Here is a 17,651-nt window from a genome sequence, read left to right as displayed (position 1 = left end):
TAGTTCACTAAATTATTGAAACTTTTATGCCCTTTAAACTCCAGAGGTACACTTGCCTGAATCTGATAGATGTTTGAAATGATGAATTGCACTATTTAGTCATGGTAATGTTGTTTTGGGTTGATGATTCATGTCGATATCTTTGCTTGTCTTTCTTTAGGTGACCTAGTGATTCTCGATGGTACCCCCACGGCCAGCTGGCTGCAGGGCCGGAGCTGCTGGGGCACCCGGGGCTTCTTCCCATCATCCTGTGTTCGGGAGCTCTGCCTGTCCTCGCAGAGCCGGCGGTGGCACTCACAGAGCGCCTTGCTTCAGATTCCTGACTACTCCATGGGACAAGCACGGGCGCTGATGGGGCTTTCAGCCCAGCTGGATGAGGAGCTGGACTTCAGAGAAGGGGATGTGATTACCATTATTGGAGTTCCTGAACCAGGCTGGTTTGAAGGGGAATTAGATGGTCGAAGAGGCATTTTTCCAGAAGGGTTTGTAGAACTTTTGGGGCCCCTGAGGACTGTGGATGAGTTGGTAAGTTCTGGAAATCACAACGACTGCATTATTAATGGAGAAAAAGAGACCCCTGCAGGAGAAGAGAGGGGGCCAGAAGAGGATGAGGACCAGCCAGGGACCTATGGAATTGCCCTCTACAGATTCCAAGCCCTGGAGCCGAATGAGTTGGATTTTGAGGTAGGTGATAAAATCCGAATTCTGGGAACACTTGAAGATGGGTGGCTAGAAGGATTGCTGAAGGGCAGAACAGGCATCTTTCCTTACCGATTTGTAAAGCTGTTTTCTAAAACAAGAGCAGAGGAGACCGTGGGTCTGCCACAGGAAAGCAGCCCTGCTGAGACGGCTGACACTTCTTTGGGTTACTCAGAGAACTCCTTGGTGGTGGAGGGAAAAAGATCTGGATCTCCCGAGTACAGCGCGGAGAAGTCCCACTGTGCTATTTCGGAAACATCTGCCTCTCCCCAGGAGCATCTGACTTCTGAGTATGAAGTAAACAAAACCTTGTGTCAGGATGAGGGCACCTCAGGGGAGCCCCCAAGAAGCCCAGGCCTGGGGCACGAACAGCCTCTTGCCAAAGACTCTTCTGCAGAGGATCCTTCAGAGATAGTCAATGGGGTTTCCTCCCAACCTCAGGTACCTTTTCCTCCCAGAAGGCAGAAAAACCAGTGTTACTCTGCAGCAGGAGGGGGCCACCTCAGCTCAGAGCAGCACTCCGACCCTCTTCCCTTCGAAGCCAGGACTAAAGATGACTTCAGCCTACCTCCCAGAGGAATGGCCTCCCCACCAAAAACCCTTCAGAAGCCAGTGCCCCCTCCTCACGGTGGCTCCTGTCTTCTAGCCCCTCCAGCAATCAGACCCAGCCAGTTGAGCTCTCCGCTCCGGGGCCTGGTGAGATGTGCTAGAAAGCACCACGTGTCCAAGGACAACACCTCCAGCTTTTGTTCTGCACCAGAGAGATCGGGAGTGAAGCCGGGTCTGCCAGACAAGGCATTTGCAGCCGAAGAGATGGCACTCTTACAGGGAGAAGGCGACACTGACCTGGATTCCAAGTTGACACAACAGCTGATAGAATTTGAAAAGAGCTTGTCGGGGCCCGGCATAGAACCAGACAAAATTTTGCGTCACTTTTCAATCACGGACTTTAACTCTGAGAAGGACGTTGTCCGAGGTTCCTCAAAGCCGATCACCCAGCAGGAGCTGCCTGAGAGGAAGAAAGCCCGAAGGCCCCCGCCACCGCGCCCCTGTACTCCAGCATCCGCTTCTCCTCACGTGCTTGTTGACCAGAACCTGAAGCCTGAACCGCCCTTGGCAATGCGGCCCTCTCGCCCAGCTCCCCTGCCTCCCTCAGCACAGCAGAGAGGGGCTCCCACATCCCCCAGGCTCCTGCCCTGGACCGGACCCAGCTGTGAGACCCCAGAGAAGGAGAGCCCTGAGAGTGTGGACCAGACTTTGGACCAGACTTCCCAGTGTCCCTTAGTATTGGTGAGGGTTCAGGAAATGGAACAGGACTCAGATGTGGGTAGCAGGGCTCAAGAAGAGCTCAACTTAATGCTGGACGAGAAGCAGGATGAACCATTAAGGGCAGAAACCCTTGAGGATCTTGAGTTCTATGAGAGCAACATCGAAAGTCTGAATATGGAACTCCAGCAACTCAGAGGTAAGTGATGGGGAATTAATAGATACGCATTTCTTGACATCTACCAGTCCACGTAATGGCCTCCCCATGTTTTTAAGAGAGATGTTACCATCTTTGACAAAGAATGATTTGCTTTTGCATTACCTCATTTCTTACTCTGTCGCCACAATTGGACTGCTCTGTCCAGTATATCCTCTAACCACTGGAGCCTCCTGTCTTCACTTGCTGCTCAGTTAGGCAGCTCAAACCTCATGGACATTTATACCACCTGTTGTGCTAAGGCCTCCATAGTGGTCCTGCAGATGGGAAGTCCCTGACTGTGGTGGCCTTCTCTAACCAGCGTCTGGTAAGGACTAAAGACTTGTAGGCTAAGATTCATGAAAAAAACTATGCCTCTTATCTTTGTGTTTGAAGAACTAGGTTTCGTTAAAGATTGTATATATTTGAGGGAGGGAGAGAGAGAGAGTGAGCAAGAGAGCACAAGCCAGAGGGAGAGGCAGAGGGAGAAGCAGATTCCCCACTGAGCAGGGAGCCAGATGCTGGACTCCATCCCAGGACTCTGAGATCATGACCTGAGCCGAGGGCAGATGCTTAATGACTGAGCCACCGAGGCGCCCCAAGGTCTAGGTTTCAATAGTAAACATAAGAGCTAATAACTATTAACTTGTTCATAGTGAGGACGTGTTACCATTTGCTTGCACAAATAATCTTTCCACCCACCCTAAACGTACTGGGATAATTCACATGGCTGCTTGATGGATGAGGCAGGTAAGATCTATAGAGATGGAGTAGCTTACTGATGGAGCTGGGAGCGCCTGTGTTCAACTACTGCGGTTTACTGCTTCCCACCTTGCACATTCAGAAATTTGAATTCTGTCCCTCAATTTGGGGGTGACCAGCTTCAGGAGACTTCATTCGTCTTCACCAGCTCCCATAAGATATAATTTCTAGAGGGAAAAGGCAGAAAGCAAGGTGACCACAACAGACTAGGACCCAAGGACACACAGCCACGTCACGGGCAGGTGTGCCAGAGAGCTCCGAGCCCACATGTGGTCAGCAGAGGAGACAGCCCCAGTGGTCTGTGGCTGCAGGGCCTGCAGGGTGCTGAGGGGAGAGAAGCTCAAGAGAATGGCGGGCCAGCTCCACTCGCTTCCCTCCCCACTGCTTCAGGCCGCTGACCAGTGACTGGAAACAGAAATCCCAGCGAGGAAGAGTATTCTGGCAAAGCCAGAGATGGAGTCATTTTCTGAAAGCCGGAAAGCAGACGGGGTGAAAGAGAGGAGACTGGCTCTGCAGTGAGCTCGGGAGAGGACTGAGGTGCAAGTGGACGCGGGTGCAGGGACTGCAGACTGGGCGGCGGCGCGGCAGGGGGGCTCCTAGAGCAAATCGGTGTGATGAATGAGGGGAGCCAGACCCCTGAGCCCCCACCGCTGTCACTGCGCTGAATGGGGGCGGTGGCCGCAGTTACCCTCAATGTGAAGCATGAGGCTGAGCACCGGGGCCGTCCTCAGGGGATCCTGCAGGGGCGTCTGGCTGCCTCAGTCTGGAGAGTCTTGGGGTCATGAGCTTGAGCCCCACGCTGGGGGTAGAGTTTACTTGAAAGAAAGAAAGAAAAAAGAAAGAAAGAAAGAAAAGGAAAGGAAAGGGAAGGGAAAGGGAAAGGGAAGGGGAAGGGAAAGGGAAAGGAAAGAGGCATTTAAAGAAATGATCATTGAAGATGAGTACCCGAAGTCCCGGGGGATTGCCAGATACCATGATTATTTCAGAGCGTCTGAAGAGGAATTCGAAGGGAGTTTTGGCTCAGTGCCACATCCCCAAAATCAGAGCAAGTTCCAGGATCTTCCACTGCCTTCCGTACTTCTAGGTTTTGGGATATACTCGTAAACTGTTCCTGCGTGAGATATACAGGAGGCAGAACAAAAGTGTCTCAAATTCCAGGTAGTGGGAATTTCTCAATAACAATACTTTTTAGGGGTGTCTGACTGGCTCAGTTGGTAGGGTAAGTGACTATTCATCTTAGGGTCGTGAATTCAAGCCCTATGTGAGGTTCCTTGCTCAGTCTGGAGTCAGCTTGAGATACTCTGTCCCTCTCCCTCTGCCCCTCCTGCTCATGCTCTCTCTCTTTCTCTCAAATAAATCTTTAAAACATTTTTTGCTTTTTAATGTAAAATAATTTAAGATCTATAGAAAAGTTGCCAAAAATTAAAGATCTCCTATACCCTTCACTCAGCTTTCCCTTACCTTAATGTCTTACATAACTATAGATTATTTATCAAAATCAGGAAATAAATATGACAGTAAACATTTGAAAACATTAAAAGGGCATATTCACATAAAATAAAAGACAAAAAATAATTTCAAAACTGTAAAATAATCCCACATTAGTATCGAAAAGTTATTCTGAAAACAAGGTTTTTTTGTTTTGTTTTAAAGATTTTATTCATTTATTTGACAGAGATCACACGTAGGTGGGTGGGGGGCCAAGCAGGCTCCCTGCTGAGCAGAGAGCCCAAAGCAGGACTTGATCCCAGGACCCTGAGATCATGACCTGAGCCAAAGACAGAGGCTTAACCCACTGAGCTACCCAGGCGCCCTGAAAACAAGGTTTTAAATACACAAAGCTTTAGTCGCCCTGAGAGTATTGATCTTTATTTTGTTAGTGTTCTAGTCATGGGAGAGAGTTTCCATCTTGGATTGATTTTTACTGAGTTAAGAATGTTTCTAAAAGCATCTTTAGATGGGGCCATTAGGGTAGGTTATTTCGGGTAAGCTCCTTTTTATAAACAATGAAAATATTTTGTGTACTTGCTCTGATTTTTGCTTCCCTATTAAAATAAATATTGTTTTTGCTAATTCAAAATTTAGACAATTTTGACAATATTCATATCTTAAAATTTTCTTGCAGTGTAATTGATGTATATCAGTGTAGAACATAATGATTCACTATTAATATTCACATCTTCTCTATAATCTTCTGTTAAAATATTTTAAAGAACTATAACCTGTAGCAAATATTAAGCCCTGGAGAACACTGGGCAAACATTTTTGGTTTCAAGTATTCAAATAATGGAACATTATTCACCCCTTGGAGCAAGATTTAACACTACACAGAATCATTTGTCAGGATTGCCAATTTAAGGACTTTTTTTGCTTCTGAAACTTGATATTTCTTGGACAGTCACTTCATAAGATTTGTATAAAATGTGCTGTACAAATAAGGTTATTAATATTTATTTGATTTGCAGGCATGACTCACTGTCAGCAGCGCGCGGGGCCACGAACACAAACACTTATAAACACACTCATAGCATAGCAACAGTTACAAGCAAAACTAACTGATTAGATCCTGATCGATTCTCTCCTGGTTCTGTCCTGGTCAGCCTTAATCTTTTACTCTGTGTGTCAGCATTTTCTGCTCTTGCTTTCAACTTGATGCAGTGGATTCCTTCGAACCAGTAATGTGTCTGCCTTTATTACTAGGCTTTATTCTCACAGGAGAATTATGGTATTTTCTCTCGTGTTCCACATTTCTTGACTGATTTTTCTTTAGATTCAGGAAGACATACACATTTCCCAAGAAACGCTGAGAAGGTATTTCCACAGGGAAGCACTGCTCAGTCCCAGCTCAGTTACCTGAAACTAATTTCAAGGCTTACAATTTCCAGGGATGGCCAGGATTTTGGAACCCCAACTATAATTTTGCAGGAGGGCTGTTCTAATTCTGATGCATTCTTAAGAGTCCTTTGGAATCTCACCAGTTTATTCTAGTGAAAGGTCTCTTTTTCGACTTCTCCCCTCGGATAGGCCCTGGGGTTTGAGTTTTTGACCCCTTCTCCTGAGAGGGTCCTTGAAATAAATGTTCCATTTTTCTGGGATGGACAGATGCCCCAGGGCAGTGCCATTTCTGTGGTTTTTTACCTTTCTGGATTCCAGTTTTCCTTTGGTTTTGTCTAGCGCACTACCATCTTATCATTGTGTTGATAGCTTTAAGATTTTTTTATATTTTCTCCAACTTTTTAAACTTTTTTTCTGTGAGAGGATTGACCCAAATAACCCAAACTTCAGTTATTAGAACTAAAAAGCCCCAATAGTTGTAACATTTTTTTAAAGATTTATTTATCTGAGAGAGAGAGAGAGACACTCACCGGCAGGAGGAGGGGTAAAGGCAGAGGGAGAAGCAGACTCCCCGCTAGCAGGGAGCCCGATGGGGGCTCGAGCCATTGATTGATCACAGGACTCTGGGATCATGACCTGAGCTGAAGGCAGCCCCCTAACCGACTGAGCCTCCCAGGAGCCCCACAAATCCCTGATAGTTTCAGATAAGCCATTATTTGGCTCTGAGAATTTGGAGTTTCAAATTTGGAATTAGCACATGAGTCAGAGTAGAAAAGCAGGAGGCGTCTCTGGTTATAGTGTTTTGGGGAACGAGATGCCATTTTGCAGGCTTTATGATGGCATTCAATTCAGTCTCTCATTCGCCCAGCAAATGTTGGTTGAGTTTTTGCTGTGCGCCAGGCGCTATGCTAAGGGCAGGGTAATAAACACAGATGTGCTCTCTGCCCTCAAAGAGCTTCTAGTCAAAACGAGTTGCTGGTTAGTAAGTTAAGGTCTATATCTAAAACACAGTACCTTCAAATCCGATACATGTGTTGACTTCCGAGCAGTGGAAACGTGTAGAGTTAACCCACAAACTTTCAGATTTCCTAGTAATACTTCTATTTTTTTTAGTTATTAATTTTTATTTTATGGTCTATTTCTAGTTAAGAGTCTCTTAGGGTTTGCTTCTCTCTCTGTTGTTTTGTTTTGTTTTGTTTTGTTTGTTTTTAAGATTTTATTTATTTATTTGACACAAAGAGATCACAAGGAGGCAGAGAGGCAGGCAGAGAGAGAGGAAGAGAAGCAGGCTCCCCACCAAGCAGAGAGCCCGATGTGGGGCTCGATCCCAGGACCCTGGGATCATGACCTGAGCTGAAGGCAGAGGATTTAACCCACTGAGCCACCCAGGTGCCCCTGTTTTTTTTTTTTTTTTTTTCCCTTCCCCTGTAGTTCATTGTTTTGTTTCTTAAATGCCACATATGAGTGAAATCATATGGTACTGGTTTTTCTCTGACTTATTTCACTTAGCATAATACCCTCTAGCTTCCTCCACATCATTGCAAATGGTAAGATTTCATTCTCTCTGAGGTGAGTAACACCCCATGGTATAACTAGACCAGTACACATCACTTTTAGAGCCCCTAATTAGGACTATATCCTGTAGCCCTGAGAGAATCGTATTTCAGCATATGACAGTTCTGTTCTATCTCTAGGAGTGGTTCCCTTTCCTCAAAAGGACAAGTACATTCATTTCTTTACTCAGCAAATATTTCTAGAGCACATACTAGGAGGCAGGCATTGATTAATAAAAAGGCCATAGTCACAGTATCATTCATGTTCCTGTAGCTCTCAAACTCTAGTGATACTGGCCTCTGTATTTACTGAGGTCACTGTTTATCTTGTTGCCTCTGACTCATGGCCGTAGTTACTCTCTTATGGGCAAGGACCCCACATTCTGAATCAGTGCAGTGGATGGTAAAGTGTAGAGCCAGTCTCCTCCACATCAGGAGCCTTGCTCCTAAGCTTCTCTTCCCTTTAAGGTACTGTGAAAAGGGATATTGACCAGAGACCCTCAACATAATTTTAAAAGACTGTTGCAAATCAAATCAGAACATGCTTTTTAAGGAACGGAACATTTTCAGCAAGATATTGAGTGAGATCTAAGGCCCACTAAAGAGAGCCATTCAGTTAACAAGTAGGAAAATTGCTGATTTGGAACAATAAAATCTTTATACTGAAGTGATATATAATATTCTAGACAGATTTTTTAAAATTTGAAAGTCTAGTTTTTCTACATACGGAAGCAATTTGTTATCCTGAAGATTTCTTGGAATGCCTCAGGTATTAAAAATTCATTCCCGGGGGCGCCTGGGTGGCTCAGTGGGTTGGGCCGCTGCCTTCGGCTCGGGTCATGATCTCGGGGTCCTGGGATTGAGTCCCACATCGGGCTCTCTGCTCGGCGGGGAGCCTGCTTCCCTCTCTCTCTCCGCCTGCCTCTCCATCTACTTGTGATTTCTCTCTGTCAGATAAATAAATAAAAGCCTAAAAAAAAAAAAAAATTCATTCTCAGACGCCTGGGTGGATCAGTGGGTTAAGCCTCTGCCTTCAGCTCAGGTCATGATCTCAGGGTTCTGGGATCGAGCCCCGCATTGGCCTCTCTGCTCAGTGGCGAACCTGCTTCCCCCGCACCTCTCTGCCTCCCTCTCTGCCTACTTGTGATCTCTCTTTGTCAAATACATAAATAAAATATTAAAAAAAAATTCCTTCTCAAACTAGTAAAAGATAAGGGAGTTAAATAGCCATAACATTTGTGGTCTTTCAAGATATAAAAGTTTATGTGAAAGGATTAATAACCTTTGTTTCTGGTTTGTCAGTACGTAGGAAAAAAGCAAGTCTCCTTGACTTGTGACATCTGGTTCAGGGTGTTGGCTCAGTAAAAATTAGCTCCGTTACTTGTAATGGATTTTATCTTAGTATAAAACAGCAAACAGAGTCAGAAGGCATTAATAATCTATGTGAATTTAGGACTGAAACTACTTTTCCTTTTATGATAGGTCTTTTAACGTACATCAGGAAATGTAGTTTGAAATGGTTGACTTAGTTATAAGTAACCTGTGAATGAATCACTGTTCTTAACTTTGCAGTATGGCTTTGTGAGCATTTCCTCACCCCCAGCTCCGGGCGGAGGGGTGGAGAAACTGGACTACATCCAGGGATTTTAAGTATCGGTTTCAGATTTCACTGAGGCTTTGCTGGACCCAGGGAAAGCCGCCGTCCCCTGCCCCGCCCCCCGCCCCGCCTGCATGGGACCTTTCGAAGTGAGCATTCCTGCCACCCGAGGCCCGCCTGAGTGCGCCACTTCTGACCCTTCACTTTCCCAGACGTAGCAAGACTCAGAAAGACTCTGGGGCAGTCATTTACGCAGCCAGTATTGAGTTCCTACTGTATTCCAAGCCGTGATCTCTGCCCTCATGGGGAGAGACAAACAGTAAGCAAGCAGAAACATGCATATGAATTAGAAGGCAGAAGAAGCTAAGAAATCAGGGAAGACCTCACTGAAAAGTGACATTTGAGTGAAGATCCAAATGATTGTAGGAAGCCAGCCAAGCCATTTTGAGGGGGAGGTAGTCGTCACCGGCTGATGGGACAGCAAGGACAAGAGTGTGTCTCGTGTTTGAGGGACAGCAAGGAGGGCAGTTCAACCAGAGCGAAGGTGTGGGCTTTATGGTTCATTATTGAGAGTAAGATGAGAAGCCATGGGAACGTTTAGAGCAGGGGAGTGGTGAGATCTGATGTACAATGTTAGAGTCCCTCTGGGCAGCCTGTACCAGGACAGTAGACCAGGGATGATGCAGAGTGCATGGTTCTGGGGACATTTTGAGTCTGAGCCTGTAGGACTTGCTGGTGGGTCGGGTGTGAGGTGTGAGAGAAGAGTCAAGGATGACCCTGAGGTTGGACAACTGGAAAGACTGGAGTTGCCAGTAATTTCTCAGTTCATGGTGAAGACAGCAGGAGACGCTGGCTGCTGGGGAAGGTAGGACAGGGCAGAAGTCAGGAGCTCAGTTTTGGTCACATTGTTGCACCTGTAAGACATCTGAGTGCAAATGTTGCCTAGGCAGTTTGATAACAGCCCTGAGCTCAGGGGAGAGGTGAGGGCTGGAGACGTGCATTAGTGACAAAGACATTTTGGCAGCACAGAGACATTATTTAAAGAGAAATTTACCGGGATTACTTAAAAAAAATTTTTTTTAAAGATTTTTATTTATTCATTTGAGAGAGAAAGAGAGCACGAGAAGGGGAGAGAGGCAGAGGAGAAAGCAGACCCTCCACTGAGCAGGGAACCCAATGCGGGGCTCCATCCCACCTGGGATTACAACCCGAGCCGAAGGCAGATGCCCAACCATCTGAGCCACCCAGGTGCCCCTAAAAATTTTTTTTAAATAAAGTGTAAATAGAGAAAAAGAGAGGTGGCCCAGGCACTGAACTTTCCCAGGAGCAGAAGGAGCTTGAAGAGTAAGGTGTTAATCGTAATTAGAATTAACTGAGCACTTACTACTTGTCAGACAATATGCTGGGTCATTGAGCACTTTTTCTCATCCTCTACATTGCCCACATTTGACAGATGGGCAAGCAGAGATTGGCCCAGAGTGACACAGTTGGTCAGTGGTCACACTGTGGTTCGAATTCAGGCCCATCTCCTCGAACAGGCTGTGTGCTCTGTCCCTGGCTGTCCTTGCGCCCCACTGTGGTGTCCATGCATTTCAACTTCAGGAGAAACTGCTCCATCTTGGAGAGCAGGTGGTAGGACGCAGCACTTGAAAAACTCAGAAGTACAAGTGTTCATGGAGGAGGGATCCCGAGTGGCCCTTGCCAACTTCCAAAATAATATATGCCGAGCATAACATTTTCTAGTACTCTCATTTGTTGAAAATACAAGAGCATATATGTATTGATATGCTTTGAAAAAATATTTAACCCTTCCTCACAGATCCACTTCTGATGGCTAGCTTATCATGAAGTTGCACAAGTTTCCAAGACGCTTACCCATTCATGCTCAAAGTTCCAGTTTCTCTATTTGAACCCTCACCTAACTCCTAACCCTTTAAGTTCACCACTAGGTGAACGTAAATGCTTCTCACAGCCTGTCACATTAAAAGCATACGTGCCTTTCAGAGCATATCAGATTTCCCCCAAACACCTCTTATTTTCCTGTATTCCAGCCTTTTTCTCCTTTTACAGTGCTCCCAGACTCCTGCTCCTGCCTCCCCTTCTCCCAGTTGTCTCTTTTCATTCGTGCTTCCTTCCTGCCTCTGTCGGGGAACTTACCTTTAGGTCTTAGGGGGTCTTTCCTCTCCTTCATTTGCAGGCCCTCTGTACACACCACCAGAGGTTGTTCCTTCTGAGTAGCTTTAGCCAGAGCCGTCTCCTTGACAGCTCTTTCTTAGGCAAAGAGGCAGTTGTACTGGGTAAGGGCAGAAAACACATTTCTAGTCAAATCCATGCTCCCCGCAGTCCTGCTGTGTGCCAGGTGATTGCAGATCTCGGAGAAGCCCCGGGACATGCTGGTGTTTGCAAGCGGCAGGACAGGAAGATGGGCTAGCCAAGGAGAAGCAGGTAGTCGAATGAGTGGGACTGATCCATTAGAGCGGATGCATTGAAGAAGCCGAAGTGGTGGGGGGAACTGCTGGAACGCCATCTCTTGACGGGCTGGGTGGGAGCGGGGTCCAGTGAACCAGAGGAGAGATTGGCCTGGTCAGAGCAGAGACTGTTTCTCCATTTGAACAGGAGGGCAGGCAGAGTGTATGGGTACAAACGCACTAGGATGGTAGATGATAGGGAAAGGATGAAGAAATGGTAATGATTTCTAGAGGAAAAAGGCAGAAAACAAGGTAGCCACAGCAGACTAGGGCCCAAGAACACATAGCTGTGTCACTGGGCAGGTGTGCCAGAGAGCTCCGAGCCCACATGTGGTCAGCAGAGGAGACAGCCCCAGTGGTCTGTGGCTGCAGGGCCTGCAGGGTGCTGAGGGGAGAGAAGCGCAAGAGAATGGCGGGCCAGCTCCGCTCGCTTCCCTCCCCCCTGCTTCAAGCCGCTGACCAGTGACTGGAAACAGAAATCCCAGCGAGGAAGAGTATTCTGGCAAAGCCAGAGATGGAGTCATTTGCTGAAAGCCGGAAAGCAGACGGGGTGAAAGAGAGGAGACTGGCTCTGCAGTGAGCTCGGGAGAGGACTGAGGTGCAAGTGGGCGCGGGTGCAGGGACTGCAGACTGGGCGGCGGCGCAGCGGGGGGCTCCTAGAGCAAATCGGTGTGATGAATGAGGGGAGCCAGACCCCTGAGCCCCTACCCCCGTCACTGCGCTGAATGGGGGCGGTGGCCGCAGTTACCCTCGATGTGAAGCATGAGGCTGAGCACCGGGCGTCCTCAGGGGATCCTGCAGGGGCTCTTGGCTGCCTCAGTCTGGAGAGTCTTGGGGTCATGAGCTTGAGCCCCACGTTGGGGGTAGAGTTTACTGAAAGAAAGAAAGAAAGAAAGAAAGAAAGAAAGAAAGAGAGAAAGAAAGGAAGAAAGGAAGGAAGAAAGAGAGAGAAAGGAAGAAAGGAAGGAAGGTAGGTAGGTAGGTGGCATTTAAAGAAACGATCATTGAAGATGAGTACCCGAAGTCCCGGAGGATTGCCAGATACCGTGATGATTTCAGAGTGTCTGAAATCTTCCTCCTGAAGAGGAATTCTAAGGGAGTTTTGGCTCAATGCCACATCCCCAAAGCCAGAGCAAGTTCCAGGATCTTCTACTGCCTTCCGTACTTCTTGGTTTTGGGATACACTCGTAAACTGTTCCTGCGTGATATATGCGGGAGGCAGAACAAAAATGTCTCAAATTCCGGGTAGTAGGAACTCCTCAATAATGATACTTTTTAGAATGAATCATGTTCCACAGAAATGTCATGTCTTCTGTGCTTAAGATGAAAGCATGACAACACAGGCTCAGAGAGCTTAGTAACTTTCCCAAGATAATCCAGCCAGTGAGTGGTAAGGGCCAGACTCGCACCCAGGGCTCACAGAGGTACGTTCTTAATCCCTAAGCTAGCTTGCCCTCTCCTCTAGCGCGTGCCTATAAATTAGACATGGTTCCCGCCTGCACAGAGCATTCAGTGTAAGAGATGGAGATAAACAACTATAATAAAGTAACATGGGTGAGATGAGAGAGAGACTTGCTCTGGAAGATGGCGAGAACCACAGGAAGCAGAGACTATCACTGGGGCAGCACGTCTGTCACCTGACCAGAGGTGCCTACTGGCCCATTAGGTATTTGAGGAAAGGAAAAAGAAGTAGTGAGGAAAGCAGCTCCACTGATTTTTTATAACTGGAAGAACTGGGAGTCCTGGGGATCAGCTGTCTCATTTTACATATAGGTAGATTCAGTCCCCGAGGGAGTAAGTGGTTTGTCCAAGAGTAAACATATTATTGACAAAGTGCATAATCCTGGTCTCCTCATAGTTATGTTGTGTATTGTTTCACAAATAGGGATTAGGTGAAGGTTCAAGGCATCATTCCTGGGCATCCAGTAGATGACACACTAGCCAGAAGAGTCATCTTACCAAAGCCGGGCTCTGAGCCTGGTACTGCCCCTTGAATGAGGTAAACAGCATTCAGGTCCTTTGGGATCTGCCCCAGTCTACCCCTCCGGCCTTATCTTCTGTTATTTTTTCTACTTACTCTGTCCTTCAAACTGTTCCCCATTTCGTAATTCTGTGGAAATTCTGCTCATGCTTGAAGGCATTGCTCAAAAGCCACCCCTTCTGCAAAATCTCCAGTTACCCCAGCAGGACTCTGCTCCATCGCCAAAGCCATCTGTGTTTGTTACAGAGCTGGTCACATTGGATTTTCCTTTGAGTGTTGCTCCTGCATTGCAAGAGGCAGAGGCTAACTTGCCCATGTTTTCTCTCTTCTACAATACCTCACCTATAATGGGTGCCTATCTAATGTTTCTTGATTCAAATAGGTATTTTTATCTGTACCTTTCTGCTTTCTAACATTCTTCCCCAGTTCCTGAATATGCTGGATGATTGGATAGGAAAGAGATTTTTAGGAAATGGTCTTCGTGCTTCTCTGTCATGGCAAGTATCAAGGAAAGTGGGAAAGCCTACGTAACTACGTTCTTCTAGGGGACAGTTTGAAAATGATCCATACACCCAATTGGAGTAAAAAGGAAGTTCTCTTTCTTGCTCCAGTGGGATGTCCCCATGCGTCTACAGGTGGGAGTGGAAACCACTTGTGATTTGAGTGTATGCCAGCTGGTAACTTGACTCCCATAAAAAGCAAACTCTTAAAGGAGGAAGAGTTCTGCCTCTCACTAAGGGAGATCCACAGAGTTTCAAATGTCCAGGGAGTAGAAAGCCCAACTTGGAGGATGGGGAGCGTCCATATGTTGTGCTGAGCTGTGCATGAAAACATGACTTATACCACTGGTTGATGACTGAAATACCTAAAGAGGCAGAAGAGCTATGGGACCTTACCTTGGGCTTTTAAAGGGGGCTGTTCTCCCTCACTCGGCATTTTTCTGCAAGACCTTTCAGCAGAATGCTTCTACCTTCAGCATAGAAAGCAGCAGAATGCTTCTACCTTCAGCATAGAAAGCAGCCAAGCCAGTTTGACCAGCTTGAGGGAAACACCGAACAAAGCTGCCAACTCCAATCACATGAACACTGGTTACTAATTATCTTCTGGCCTCTGTGGGGAAAGATATAGCAGCTTCCTGATTGGATCCTGAGGTTAAAATAGCTCCACATCTCTCTGTGCTCCAGCTGGAGGAGCAAGAAGAGTGTCTCAGACAACTTGGGAGACATTTTCAGAAGGACGGATACAGCCTCAGGCTAACCTGCACCTGTCCACATTTCAGCCCCGCCCAGGCCCATGGAAGAAGGAAGTAAAACACCCGTCTTTACGCACACCAAACATGTGTGAGACCCATGAAGTTAGAGAAGAAAGAGAAGCAGAGAAGAAAGGGCACTGGGGTTCCAGCTGGGAGTATGAAGACCACAGGAGTCTACAGAAGAGGGACCTTACAGGGCTGGATTGGCTTTACAGAGAAGGCAGCTTGGATTCCAGACATTGGACCTTGGGGCAGAATCGGCCCTACAGAAAAAGGCATTGTGGATACTGGGCTTTTGAGCAGAGTGAACCAAGCTACGAGGACTGTGGGGAAGCGGAAGAAAGTAGAAAGGACTGTATGAACTACGGAAGTACGGCTCAGAATTGTGATGGTTATAAGAACTCAGAAAACATGGATTATGGGAATCTGAGCCCAGGGACTAAGGGTAACTGGCTTACAGGCAGCCCAGAAAGCTGGAAAGCTGGAGGGTATGGGGACGTGAATGGCCACCCAGATGGTCAGAATCTGAATGGTGATCCTGAGGTCTCCAAAGAATGGTGCACTCGCCCCAGTGGTTTGGATGATTCTGGGGGGAATTGTGGTCAACCTGAAAAGTGGCACATGGACCACAGGAATTTTAATTATAATCCTGAGGATTATGAAGAAGCTAATTTTTATTATAGAAACCACAACAATTTATGTCAGGTTCCTGGGAATTATACTAAGGGTCGGTCTGTGGACTTCCCAGATTTGGATGGAGTGAATGAAGGTAAAGAATTTGTCAAGTACTATGAAAGGGACAGAAAGGTTTATCAAAATGGTAAAATCTGTCCCAAAGCAAAGAGTCACGCGCTGGCTCCCAGTGACTTTGATATGGAAAATAAAGGCTACGATACTGTATTTGCAAACTGTGAGTATAAATTTCTGAATTACAGAGGGACAGATTCTGTGCATCAGATGAAGAATTGGGAGGATAATGGTATTGACAAAGCAGGAAAGACAGCGCTTGGGAGCAGAGGCACATTCCCGGATAGTCTGCAGGATCGGCGGATGAGAAGGGACCCGGGAGAACACCACGGTGGCATTGTTCAGGGCCCTTGGTTAGGGAAGAATACTTGGCATTTTGAGGAAGAGAAGAAAAGAAATGGCCTCGAGACTTGGAAAAGGAATAGTTGCTACCGCCGCACAGCCCCCAGCAGCCTGAGGCGCTCAGAATTTGTGCAAAACAGAAAGAAAACCCAAGGTATGAACTCAGCCATCCTTTTGAGAAGGATACAACATGAAAATGGATAAAAGGGGTGGTTATACCAGGTACTAGGAACACTCATGCACTTAAGGAAACTGACCCTGGAAATTCTTATTTAAGTGTGTCTTGAATGAGAACAGCCTTAGAGATTTAATCCTTTTGGGAGGCACTTCATGGAGCAAGACCGAATACAGTGCTATACATATGCACCGTGGCCTCCAGAAGGAGACCCTATTCTCATGGGAACTTTCCTTTCCGTTCTCGGTTTTTTCAGGCATCTCTAATCCTAAATATCTTTCCATTCTTACTGTATTTTTTTTTTTTTTTGGTCTTCTGGGGATGGCAAGTTCATTATCGAGGCACCAAGAGATAATTTATTTTCCTTCTTTCAATTCCTATAGTGTAGACATTAGGGAAAAGAAGATTTAACTTGTTTTATAGAGTGTTCATTTCTTGACATTCAGGAATCTTGTGTGAATGATGAGCACTACAACTCTTCTGGAAATCAGAAGATGATATTCTGCATAGTGCTTTGTTCAAGCACACAATGCTTTGTATATTCAAATTACTCCATCTCCTTTAGCCCTAAACTGAGTTATCTGTAACATGAGTATTAATTGAGTCTTTTGTGATATAGAGGTTCTTTCTTTCTTGCCAGCTTATCTTCTCCAGGTCTCTGAAATGAACTATGTTTGTTTTATTTTGTTGTTGTTTTTTATAATTTCTGGACTCTCTCTTAAACCTTTATTTTTATTATGTATGTGCTATTCTCCTGCCAGGCCAACTTTCTGGTTGCCAATTTGGGGGAGTGTAGGTTATGACCAGAAGATAAGGGTTAGAGTCAGAAAATGTGAAGGATCTAGAAAATCTATTGCACACCTTTCCTCCTAAGTGGAAAGTCTCTCGCCGAGATCTTCAGAATATGTTCACTCTTGGCGGGGGCACGGCAAGTCCCTGGTCTGACATCCCCTAACTGCTGGTGGTTTATCCTGTGGTTTTCCAGCACAGCCTGGGCTAAACTAGAATTTCCAGGACATTGTTTTGGATAAATCAGGCTCCCCACCTGCATTTGTAAAGATAAGAATGAAACCTACCTGGTTTTAGTTGGGAGACTGAGGTATTTAGCAGCTAGCCACTTTTTCTAGATGCATTTTTGCTCTGAGATGATAGGGATTGAATGACCTCTAAATTCCTTCCAGCTCAAAACAACAACAACAGCCACCACCACCCACCCACCCACCTACACACACAAGTGGTTCTATGATTCCTTGTATTGGTCCTATTCCCTTTCCCCACATCCGTTCCTTAGATGAACTTTGTTTCCTATCTTTAGTTCCTTATTGTATTAAGCCTCTTAAGTGTAATAAATGTGTTTGACTCTCTCTGACTTAACGAGAGTCAAACCCTTCTCTCCAGAGTGGTGAAATTTGCCCTGTGATCTCTCTAACAGTAGCTCAGTCCCACCTTCTGTCATTTCCAGTTTCAGAACTCTCTCTGTATTCGAGGACTGGAGTTTTGATGGTGCGTTCGTATTTCACTCAGTTGTCACCCCTTTTTTGTACCTCTAGAATCCTCCTTAACCTGTAACAGAATCTTAGTCTGCCCGAAAACCCTTTTGCTTTCTACCATACTTTGCTGGCTGTCTTACACTCACACACACACACACACACACACACACACCACTGCCCTTCCCGAATGTTACAGTTAACAACATGTAATTCAAGAAAGAAACAAGTGGGGGCGCCTGGGTGGCTCAATGGGTTAAAGCCTCTGCCTTCGGCTCAGGTCATGATCTC

General features: G+C 46.2%; 1 protein-coding gene across 2 annotated transcripts in view; it reads left to right on the top strand.

Annotated features, from left to right (window-relative positions):
- LOC122901013 (dynamin binding protein) overlaps positions 1-17,651 on the top strand; it is a 72,049-nt gene that overhangs the window by 14,407 nt on the left and 39,991 nt on the right. The window contains exon 3 of one of the 2 annotated variants that reach the window (XM_044240301.1): positions 161-2,164. In XM_044240301.1, coding sequence (XP_044096236.1) covers positions 161-2,164 — 2,004 coding nt within the window. Of the gene's footprint in view, positions 1-160; positions 2,165-14,479; positions 15,853-17,651 lie in introns of those variants that run through there. The other variant, XM_044240302.1, reaches the window with a different exon arrangement.

The sequence above is a fragment of the Neovison vison genome, chromosome 2 (genome assembly GCF_020171115.1).
Source record: "Neovison vison isolate M4711 chromosome 2, ASM_NN_V1, whole genome shotgun sequence".
NCBI classification, from domain to species: domain Eukaryota; kingdom Metazoa; phylum Chordata; class Mammalia; order Carnivora; family Mustelidae; genus Neogale; species Neogale vison.
The sequence above is the reverse complement of the archived record's forward strand: the minus strand, read 5'-3'. Positions and strand labels throughout refer to the sequence as shown.